The sequence below is a fragment of the Heterodontus francisci genome, chromosome 1 (genome assembly GCF_036365525.1).
Source record: "Heterodontus francisci isolate sHetFra1 chromosome 1, sHetFra1.hap1, whole genome shotgun sequence".
NCBI lineage: Eukaryota > Metazoa > Chordata > Chondrichthyes > Heterodontiformes > Heterodontidae > Heterodontus > Heterodontus francisci.
The window spans coordinates 184,545,643-184,557,926 of NC_090371.1; the positions used below are offsets into that span (position 1 = coordinate 184,545,643).

General features: G+C 42.3%; 1 protein-coding gene across 1 annotated transcript in view; it reads left to right on the forward strand.

Moving 5' to 3' along the window:
• Positions 1-1,781: 1,781 nt before the first annotated feature.
• Positions 1,782-12,284, forward strand: part of prss12 (serine protease 12) — a 224,670-nt gene continuing 214,167 nt past the window's right edge. The window contains exon 1 of the mRNA XM_068017768.1: positions 1,782-2,124. Coding sequence (XP_067873869.1) covers positions 1,782-2,124 — 343 coding nt within the window. The remainder of the gene's footprint in view (positions 2,125-12,284) is intronic.

Sequence of the window (12,284 nt, forward strand, 5' to 3'; positions counted from 1 at the left end):
AGGTGCTGCTTCACAAACCACTGACCACCTCCAGGCACTTACCCATTGTCTCTCGAGACAAGGAGACCAAAGAAGAGAAGTGGCATGTAAATTGAGCTAAGATACCGAACAGTTGTGATCTAATTGAACGGTGGAACAGGCTTGAGGGGCTGAATGACCTACTCTTGTCACTATGTTCCTATAAAAAAGACTCAGTGCCTGAATTGCCCCCAGAGAAGTATTTATAGTTTACACCTAGTGCAATGGAGCAATTCCTGGGAATTATCAGTCATTAATACTCTTTCAACTTGTACCTGACTCTTTATATAAAAACATAATCCTTCATAAAACTCAGTCGTTTTTCATTACTAATGTGGACAGGAGGGGTAGCAAAGACAGAATTATCTGCATTTGCTAACTCACAGATCCATTCTTTGCCTGGTGTTTAACTGAGAGAAAAAAGCTCCTCTTCTGTTTACTCATTAATGTTATAAATACTCTACTCCGACTGAATTGCCTAAAACAGTTAAACCTCAAAGTGACCTGGAGAAAAAGTAGAATCTAGAGAGGAATTTCCATTCAAGGTGGGGGGAGAGAACACCTATAATAATAACAAACAGCAGGAACAAAACTGATTTTATTACTGTATGCTGACTAAAGGAATTTAGAAAAATACAGGTTTGCACTATTGCCGACTGTTGACCCTCCGGTAACTGGTCCTGTCTCAGATTTGTATTTTCAGTATTGTAGCAAAGGTGACTTGAGACGGCGCTCAGTGTGCAGTCCAGTAGCGGAGGCCTGTCAGCTTTGCTTAGTGTGTACTTGATTCAATTGTGTTTTGGTGAAGAGCAGAGGGAGGAAAGAGACCGCTTTGAACACAGACAACAAAGAGGGCTTGAAAGAAACAGACCGGGGCTTTTGTCCGTTTGTAAATTACATTGTTTTATGAGACTTGTAAAGTGTTAAGTCCCTAAGATGGTGCAATTGGAAGTGAGCCTGGAGTGCGCGATTTCTTCCTGTTAAATTATAATAGGATTTAACCGTGGGACTTGCAGCTTGCTTCAACAGCGGATATTTAAATCTATTCTCACTCAGTCTCAGCAAGTTAACCCCGGAGATCACGACACTAATAATACTATGAGATCTGTAGCTCAAAATGACAATTGTAACAAGAATATTTTCCCAACTTGGAATTTGTTCAGACTTTCGCTTTTCACCTCTATTATTTTCAATGTTTTTTTTTTTGGCCGGATTCTCGTGTTTTGTTTGGTTTCGCCAGGAGCGCGGCTAGTTTTGGTTGAAACTGTGTATATCTTTAAAGTAAACTTCACGCTTTAGCTCAGGCTGCCTCCACAACAGCAAACAAGCTCACCGCCAGTCTGGACACTATTAACAATCCGTTGGTGAGAGCCCCATTTCTCATCCCACTTCCTCTCCACCAACCACCTCACACTTCAGCTTTCTGTTTGACAGGATCGTGGAAATCTCACAACCTGTAAAAAAAATACTTCCCCGCTGTCTGACTGATCTCGCATATCGGGTCCCCTCCTATGTCCTTGTCAGAGCTTGTCGCCTCAGGCTATCGGACACTAATTATTGGCCCAATGTTAAATGTTGACACTTCTGGTGCTTGGCTGGTTTTCCCCTCTCGATTCGTGTTATTTCTCCTCCTGGCCCCACCATCACTCTCTCTCACACACAAACACATAACGGTGTTTAATCACCGGTGGATGTGAGATTCATTCAGCAGAAAGCCCGCCTCCTCGATAGACCCCTTTCACTCCGGGGATGGATGCTGGCAGATGGCAATCGCCATGAGGACCACAGACAGCTTTCTGGCTGTGCTTGCTGTGCTGGCCAGCACTGGAGTGTGGCGCTTTGGCAGCGCTCGCTCCTCCAGCCTCCCAGCCGGCTGTCTCCAGAGTTCAGGCACCTTGGCTTACTCGAAGCGATCGTACGGGCTCACCGAGTCCGGCCAGAGGTGTCTGCAGTGGAGCGGGATCCCCAATTTCGTCGAGAGGTTCCCGAACAAAGGTCTGGGAGATCACAACTTCTGCCGTAATCCGGACGGACGCCTGAAACCCTGGTGCTTTATCAGAAATCAGCGTGGAAGGATCGACTGGGCTTATTGCAACTGCAAACAGGGTGCGTACTGACACTGTGCTATCTCCACATTTAATTCCGATATTTAGACAAGGTGCGAAACCTCCTTTAGAAATGCAGTAGAAAGGTCCTATACAGTATAAGTCACTGAACTGTATAATGGCACTGCGATATAAATCCTCTTTCCAGTTAACATACTCCCAATTGGACAAGAGATCTGCACATTTATATCGTTCACACTTTTTGTACAATTTCGGGTACCTCACATACGACACTGGCAGTCGATGAAGATGAACCACAATTGGTTCAGATATCTCGTATTCAGTTAGAAACTTAACACGTTAGAGCAGTCATTGACATTCAGTAAAGCAGTAATTAAAGGCAATAGAATAGCCCCACCTCTGCTGATGACTGTCCAACAGTACCGAGAAAAATACTTTCACAGATATGTGTCTTTTTTCAGTTTGATAACGAAGTGATGGCTCTTAAGAAGATAGTTGCGCGCTGAACTAATAGGAATATGACTTTTAAAATGACTTGTCCCATGGAAAGATTTTAGACACTTCGTTCGTGGTCAGACTTTCGAAGATCTGCAGGTTGCGATTGTAAAGCGAGTTCCTTAGCATTGAAACATTTGAGACATTCCATAAAAACAGATTTCAATGTTTTTAAAATGTTGGTTGAACAAATTCATGTTTAATGTTAGTGGTTACCCCAGAAATGGAAATGATTGCACTTAAATGCTGTCTCCATCTTGAATGCATTATGGTATTATATAATATGCAACACATTTATAAAAGAAACCAAGGCTCCCTTTACAGAACCAGATAGTGATATACTTTTTAAAGCAGCATTTGGTTGTCTCAATGGAATGTACGTTTGGCAGGACCTCATTTGTACCATTTGTAAAGGTTATTTGGGCGTGATTATTACTTCTGACCAGATTTTTGGCTACATAGTTAATGGTGCGATTTCATTTTTTCACACTAACCTAACAGTGTGGATATAACAGTGTTTCATATTTTCTTAAATGTTTGAGCATTCAGTGTTAGCAGAGGCACAATTAACTTGAAGTAACTTTGTCATGTTTTCGTAAACACTATAAAATAATTCCTTTCATTTTCACAGACCCATTTTCTCTACAATGTAGCTGCTCATCATCTGTCCTTGTAATACAACCCATAGGACAGTCACCCATATTGCTCTGAAATAGGATTGCAGGCTATTCTGTCAGCTGTCCTGTCCCCACAAGCTTAACATAGAATTGCACAGAATATACAGCACAGAAACAGACCATTCAGCGCAACTATTTCCTGCCTGTGTTCATGCACCACACAAGCTCCACAGTTTTAAAAAGTGTACAGGAACAGAGGGAGGGGGGGGGTACATGTGCATCGATCTTTGATGGTGGCAGGACATATTGAGAATGTGGTTAGTAAAGTGTCATGCAGTCCCCTACCTGCCAAGAATGAGGCATATTAATTTTGCCACATGGATATTAGACTTCAAATTGTTGCTGGGAAGAAGAGAAGGCCTAATACAAGGAATTGCCAGGCCCCAGGCCAGAAGGACGTTTTTGCATAGTAACAGACACTGCTTGGAACAAAGGACCAGTCCCTGCTCCCAATACACAGAACAGATGTGGTCAGACCAGTTTAGTCACATGATGAACTGACTGTTGCAGAGTTGGAACTGGGAGTTTTAAATTGGAGAAACAGTGTTTGAAGACAGAAAGTTCTTGGCTCCTGGATTGAAAAGACCTCCTCTCCTTCTGTCTGCTCCCATCTCTTTCTCACCAGCTTTGGAATCCATTGAAGACACATGAACCCCAAGAGAGAAAAGTCTCCTACAGTGAACAAGGTTAAAGAAGAATACTGGGCCCCAATGAAAAGCAAGAATTACCTACAAGCTAGGACTCTACAGTGAGCTCGAAGAACTGTAACAGCTCTTCAGATATTGCCTCAAACCTTTCCACTTTATTTTTTCTTCTGCTCTTTTCTGTCCCTATGTGCATGTGTGTATCGTGTATGCATGCTAGCTTGGGGCATGGCGTGTATCTGTAGGCATTAACCAAATTAGAATTTTAAGTTTAAGTTTAATAAATTTCATTTTTCTTCTTTAAACCTAAGAAAACCTCTTTGTACTGGTTGCTTTGCCTTATTATTGGAAAGCAGCGAACAAGGATTCACCAAGGGGGAGCTCAAAACACAGTTTGTTTAAAATTAAACCTTGTTACAATAAGACCAGATGAAGGCTGAAAGGGACCTTTAGACACCTTTCTCACCTGGTTCTAACAAAAGCATGTGGGATCTTGGGCTTCATGAATGGAGACATTGAGTACAAAAGCATGGGAAGTTGAACCTTTATAAAGCTCTGGTTAGGTCCTAACTGGAGTATTGCATCCATTTCTGGTCACCACACTTCAGGAAGGATGTGAGGGTCCTTGAGAGGGTGAAGAGGAGATTTACCAGAATAGAGATGGAGTATTTTAGTTACAAGGTTAGGTTGGAAAAGGAAGGTTTGCTAGTGCTGTTGGGGATGGTTTAAACTAGTTTGGCAGGGGGATGGGAACCTGAGCACAGTCTTAGATGGGACAATCTCAGGGCAGGAAACGGGAGGCAGAAAATTAGCATGTTACTCTGAAAGACAGAAGAAGCAAGGGTAAAAGAGTGTGCAGCACAGGAATTTGGCAGTGTTAAAGGGTATTTGTTTACATGCAAGGTGTATATTAAATAAAGCTGATGAGCTGAGGACACAGATAGACACATGGCAACATGATATCATTGATATAACAGAAACTTGGCTTAAAGAGTGGCAAGAATGGCAGCTCAACATCCCAGGATATAGAGTTTTCAGGTGGGATAGAGAGCGAGTTAAAAAAGGAGAGGGGTGACATTATTAGTTAAGGAATCACTAACAGATTTGAGGAGGGATGATATGCTAAATGAATCATCAAACGTGGCCATATGGGTAGAGCTCAGAAATAAAATTGGGCAGCCACACTACTAGAGTGTACTATAGACCCCCAAATAGTGAGAGGGAGATAAAGGAACAAATGTGTAGACAGATTTCTGAGTGCAAAAACTATAAGGCAATAATAGTTGGGGATTTCAACTACCCCAATATCAACTGGGATACAAACAGTGTGAAGGGCACAGAGGGCACAAAATTCTTGAACTGCATTCAAGAGAACTTTTTTAGCCAGCACATAACAAGCCCAATGAGCGGGGATGCAATTCTAGATTTAGTCTTCGGTAATGAAGTTGGGCAAGTGGATGAAGTAACAGTGGGTGACCATTTGGAAATAGCAACCATAATATAGTTAGTTTTAGCATAATGATGGAAAAGGACAAAGATAAAACAGGAGTAAAAGTTCCAAATTGGGGGAAGGCAATTTTACGAAACTGAGAGGTGATCTGGAGAAAGTAGACTGAATACAGCTACTTGAAGGAAAATCAGTGGCAAACCAGTGGGAGGCATTCAAAAGCAAGATACTACGGGCACAGTGTAGGCATGTCCCCACAAAGATAAAGGGTGGTTTTGCCAAATCTAGAGCCCCCTGGTTTAGATAAAAGTTTACAGGGTAAGTTAAAGCAGAAAAAGAAAGCTTATGACAATCACAAAAAACTAAATACTTTAGAAAGCCTAGAGGAGTATAGAAAGTGCAGGGGTGAAGTAAAAAAGGAAATTAGAAAAGCTAAGAGAGGACATGAAAAATTATTGGCAGGTAAAATCAAGTAAAACCCGAAGATGTTTTCTCAGTACATTAAGATCAAGGGCATAACTAAGGAAAGGGTAGGGCCTAATAGAGATGTACAAGGTAACTTATGTGTGGATGCAGAAGATGTGGGCAGGGTTCTTAATGAGTTTTTGTCTTGTCTTCACAAAGGACAGAGTTGTTGTAGACATTGTAGTTAAAGAGGAGGAGTGTGAAATATTAGATATGTTAAACATAATGAGAGAGGAAGTACTTAGAGGGTCTGACATCCTTGAAAGTGGATAAATCGCCAGGGCCGGATGGATTGCATCCCAGGTTGTTAAAGGAAGCCAGGGAGAAAATAGTGGATGCGCTGAAGATCATCTTCAAATTCTCACTGGATATAGGCGAGGTACCAGATGATTGGAGGTCTGTGAACATTATACCATTGTTTAAAAAGGGTGCGAGGGATAGGCCAAACACTTATAGGCTGGTCAGTCTGACCTCGGTGGTGGATAAATTATTAGAATCAATTCTGAGGGACAGGATAAACTGCCACTTAGAAAGGCATGGATTAATCAGGGACAGTCAGCATGGATTTGTCAAGGGAAGGTCATGTCTTACTAACTTGAGTTTTTTGAGGAAGTAACAAAGAGGATTGATGAGGGTAGTGCAGTGGATGTGGCCTACATGGATTTTAGTAATGCATTTGACAAGGTCCCATAGGGCAGACTGGTCAGTAAAATGAAAGCCCATGGAATACAGGGGAATGTGGCAGGAAACAAAGAGTAATAGTCAATGGATGTTTTTTGCGAAAGAAAAGCAGTTTCCAGTAGCGTTTCACAGGGCTCAGTGTTGGGTCTCTTGCTGTTTGTGGTATATATTAATGATTTGGACTTAAATGTGGGAGGCATTGATTGGGAAATTTGCTGATGACACAAAAATTGGCTGGGTAATCGATAGGGAAGAGGATAGCTGTAGACACCAGAATGATATCAATGGTTTGGTTGAGTGGGCAGAAAAGTGGCAAATGGAATTCAATCCAGAAAAGTGTGAGGTAATGCATTTGGGGAATGCAAACAAAGTGAGGGAATACTCAATAAACGGGAGGATATTGAGAGGGGTAGAAGAAGTGAGAGACCTTGGAGAGCATGTCCACAGGTCCCTGAAGGCGGCAGAACAGGTGGGTAGAGTGGTGAAGAAGACATATGGAATGCTTTCCTTTATTGGCTGAGGTATAGAATACAAAAGCAGGGATGTAATGCTGGAACTGTATAAAATGCTGGTTAGGCCACAGCTGGAGTATTGCGTACAGTTCTGGTTACCACATTACAGGAAGGACATAATTGCTCTGGAGAGAGTACAGAGGAGATTTACAAGAATGTTGCCAGGACTTGAAAGTTACACATATGAGGAAAGATTAGATAGGCTAGAGTTGTTTTTCTTAGAACAGAGGAGACTGAGGGATGACTTCATTGAGGTATACAAAACTATGAGTGGCCTAGTTAGAGTAAACACGAAGGACCTGCTTTCCCTAGTGGAGAGGTCAGTTATCAGGGGGCACAAATTTAAGGTGATTGGTAGAAGGATTAGAAGGGACATGAAGAAAAACCTTTTCACCCATAGGGTGGTGAGTGTCTGGAATTCACTGCCAGAATGTTGGTGGAGGCAGAAATCCTCAATTCTTTTAAAAGGTACCTGGACATGTACCTGAAGTGCTGTAACCTGAAAGACTATGGACCAAGTGTTGGAAAGTGGGATTAGATTGGGCAGCTAGTTTATTCAGCCGGCGCAGACACAATGAGCTGAATGGCCTCCTTCTGTGCCGTAATTTTTCTATGGTTCTAAGCTGGGTTTGTTCTCCTTAGAACAAAGGAGAGTGAGGGGAGATTTAATGGAAGTGTACAAGATTATGACAGGCTTAGATAAATTAGCCAAGGAAAAACTGTTTCCATTAACAATGGTACAAGTACTAGGAGGCACAGATCGAAAGTTTTGGGCAAGAGATGCAGGGGGATTATGAGGAAGAACTTTTTTACGCAGCGGGTGATGATGACCTAGAACTTGCAGCCAACAAGGGCTGTGGAAGCAAAGGCAATCAATGACTTCAAAAGGAAACTGGATAGACACTTGAGGGAAATAGATTTGCAGGGCTACGGGGATCGAGCGGGGAAGTGGGACTGACTGGATAGCTCTGTGGAGAACAGGCATGAAATTAACGGGCCAAATGGACACCTTGTGTGTTATGACTGAGGTGGGTGGAGTTCACTGTTTTCTAGTTCCACTTCTCCACAGGTCACAATATCTATTTAAATGTTTACCCAGTTACCGATACAGCCAATCGTATACTCTTTTTTTGTAGCCCAGAATAAAATACACCAACCAGGTTTCTTCAATAAACAACAAAATTATAACTTTATTATAAAACAAGACTTAACCAGTAATGAAGCAAAGTATTAACACCCCAATCTAAAAATATGAAGGTTCCCTTTTAAAAAAATGCCCCAATTACATTCACACACACTGGAAAAAATACAAACATTCACTCTGCAGAGGTCTGTTACAAAAAAAGACTAAAAAAAAATTACTTTGGCCAAATATTTGCGAATTCTTGACAAAAAAAGAAGATATGGAAGGAAGTCAGTTGTCCCTGTTTTAGTCTGGCATCTGGGTTTATGAAGATTGATTACTGGGTTTGTTTCAGAAGCAGTCCGTTCTGGAGATGTCGAGAATTATTCTAGTTGGCTTTCTAGGAGAAATGTGGCATCAAGGTTTTTCCGCCAGCACACACTTGAATCGTAGGATATGTTTCAGCACCTCAGGAACTAAATGGCACCAGAGATTTTTTTCTCCCACATTGGATCTTGGCAGGATTCCTTCAAAAAGGTAGAGAAGGAGGTGAGCTGGGTGATTTCTTTTTCCTTGGCAGGAAAACACCAACTGTCTTTAAACAGTTCACATTCCAACTAAAAACTGAAAACAATGTTCAAACCCCAAACAGTGAGTCGACCTCCTGACCTCCATAAACCTTGACATGTGGCTTCTCTGTAACCATTTCCCCAAGTTGCCAAGGCTTCTGCTGTTTTCTGAGCCCAAATCACAGGTGGCTTTCAAACAACATCTTGTCCTGTCGGTGAACTTGGTAAAAATAAACACATCCATGGAATCTTTTCAGATTTAACACTAGCCCTTAAAAAAAATAAAAGACGAAGAAGAATGGAAGCATTTTTGTAACATGTGCCGTAAATGACTCTATGATTCTGTAACTCTATGACAATCTTCCTTCCATCTCCCTTCATCTAACTCAATCAGCATAACCTTCTATCCCTTTGCCCTGCATGTATTTATCTAGCTTCCCCTTAAATGCATCTGTGCTATTTACCTCAACTCATCATCTGTCCCTCGATTCAAGGATGATGTCTACTCAAGGTCACAAGTTTCTGCTATCGGTCTTCTGGTGACTGAACAGGCCGATTCTTGACCCACAGATCTTTGGACACATGGGGCAGGATGTCTCATGAGGTAGTGGATCCGGAGTGCAGGATTTACTTCCTTTTCTTTCTTTCTCTGCCACCGCTCTACCTCATCCTTCAGGCATTTGGACTAAAATCATGATGCAGCTTGATGAACAAGTTGTCACCATTTTGAACAATTAGTAGCAAACTCCTCCTAGTCATCAATGTTGATGCTGCCGCGCTTCAAAGAGAAGTCTTCCAAAGTGTCTTTGAAGTGTTTTCTTTGTCCTTCTCTGGAACACTGACCATTTGACAGAAAACAGGATCTTCTGGGGGAGATGGCATCTGGACACAGTGTCCAGTCCATCAAAGTTGGTCTTGTAGGAGTTTTGCCTGAAAATGCTTGTGGAGCTGGCTTCAAGAAGGACACTAGCATTGTCCTTCTTGTCTGCTGTTCAAGTCTGCCCATTGAATCCGGAGGATGTGGCAAAGGCATTGCTGATGGAATTTCTCTAGCGCTCTTATGTGTCATTGATACACAGTCCAGATCTCACTGCACTACAGGAATGTGGTGACAACATCTGACCTCAACTACTCCTTGTGACAGTGAATTCCACATTCTAACTTCTCTCTGGGTAAAAGACATTATCTTGAATTCCCTATTGGATTTATTCGTGACTATTTTATATTTAAGGCCCCTATTTTGGCCTCCCCCAGAAGTGGAAAGATCTTCTCTACCTTTACCCTATCAACCCCTTTCAAAATCTTAAAGAGCTCTATCAGGCCACTCCTCAGCCTTCTCTTTTCTGAAGAAACAAAAACCAGCCTGTTCAAGCTTTCCTGATATTTATTTCCTCTCAGTGCTTTTATTATCCGAGTGAATCTTGCTTGCACCTTCTGCTGTGCCTCCGTATCCTTTTTATAATATGGAGACCAGAACTGTGCACAGTAGTACTTCAAGTGTGTTTCAATCTAGGTTCTTTACAAGTTTAATATAAATTCCCTGCTTTTCAATTCTATCCCTCTAGAAATGAACCCCAGTTTGTTTGCTTTTTTGATTGTTTTTGTCTCTACTTTTAGTGATTTGTGCATTTGTACCCTTAGGTCTCTTTGCTCCTCTACCCATTCAAGCTCTTAAGAGGGTAATTTTAACCCCCCCCCCACAAATGGATGGGTTTGGGTTGGGTGGGAGATTAAAATGTTAAAAATCTGAAGAAGGACCCCAAACCTTTTCGAATCTCCACATTCCAGTTTTAATGGAGGCAGGATAAGGGGCGGATTAGCTGTCAGGCGGTGGGTCCATCATTGAAACCTTTTAAGGAGGCTGCAGCTTTCTATTTTTAGTGTTTTTATTTTTAACCCATGTTGGCTGGATTTTCCAGGCTTTAGGAAACACAGCAGGTAAAAGGAGATGGGATTGGCTGGATGCATCAGGTTAAGTGCCTTTACAGCACTGCTTGTGGACCAGGGGAATCAGGACCAACAAGCTTATGTGTAAACACCCCCTCACCTCCACGACCTCCTCAACATGCCCATATCACCTCCTCACACTCCCACCATGATCCCCTACACGCCCCCATCATCAACCCCCCCATCTCTCCTACAATCTCCGACTCTCTCCCCCAACTCCCTGACTCCTCCATTTTTTCCCCCATTCCCCCACCCTGTGATATCTCCCAGATCCACCTTGATCTTTGCAACCCTTGCAATCACCCCTGACTCCCAGAAACACCTTCTTCTCCCCACCCCATCCCCATCATCTCTACTCAGGCAAACACATAGCTCACCTGATCCTTGCTGCAGCCTTTTCTGGAGAACTTCCCTGCCCGACAGGTAGCCAAGCCTGTCAATCAGGCTGATTTCTGGTTGTGAAATCTGTTTTGTAAAAGGTTACTCACACTGTGGAACTAAAACTCCATGGCTTATAGAAGAACCCAACCTCCTGGGATTCCAGACTTTAACCTCTCCCCCAGCTCTGAAATCTTGTCCCACTGATAATTGGGGTCTTATTTTCCCAGGAGTATGTGGCCTCCTTATTATTTCGATCAAAAGGTACTACCACACACGCAATTATATTAAAATTAATTTGCCTATTACATACCCATTCTGCAAGTTTATCAATGTCTTCTTGTATTTTATCAGTCTTCTCCAGTAGTAATTATACATCCAATTTGGTGTCAGCCCCAGTTTTGAAATATACTTTAATGCTTTATTGCTGCAAGGTATTCAAATGAATGGCTCAGCCAGGAATTGTGAAAGCTTCCCAAATGGACAGGGAGATTGGAGCGACAGATAACCTTGGTTGACTCGACCCTTCTCCTTTCATCAGCATTATAACTGCTGGGTTGCTGCAATGTTTGAGGTATCCAGGCTACAGCTAAACAAATAGGTAACAAGTATTACATTTACATTAGGGGTATGTAAGGCAACTTTAGTTTTAAAGTTCTTTTTGGCTTGATTTCAAACTATCTATCCAACCTGTTCAGATTAACTGTAAAAAAAACAAGCTGTCCAATATATTGGCCCAGATTTTGCAGTCAGCAGGGAAGGAATGGTGTTCACCATCCATTATGCTGACAGCTGCTCACAGATTTTTCATCGGTTTCTGAGCAGCAACTTACTGTCATTGGGCCTCTGATCCAGCGTGGCAACCTTTACAGGGAATCTGGGACATATGTGAACAGGAGAAGCAACAGCCTTCCTCTTCAACAAATTAGACTGAAGAATCCTCACTGAGACATGCAGACCTGGATTTTAAGTTCCCAATGTGCTGGGAGTGGGGGGTCTGGTAGCACACGGGAAACCGAGGTGTAAATGCAGTGTCAATGTCATGCTAGGCCCCCATCTGCCTTGAATGAGGCACATTAATTTTGTCATGAACATTGGTTTTAAACTGCTACTGGAGTGAAGAAAGGACTTGTTAAACAGATCAGCCGTGGCTGGAAAAGACATTTTGCATATTAACAGATGGTGATTGGAAGGACAAAGGACCATTCCCTGACACATTCAACCCACAATGACCTTGATTAATAGGTATTGTGTGTAAGAGG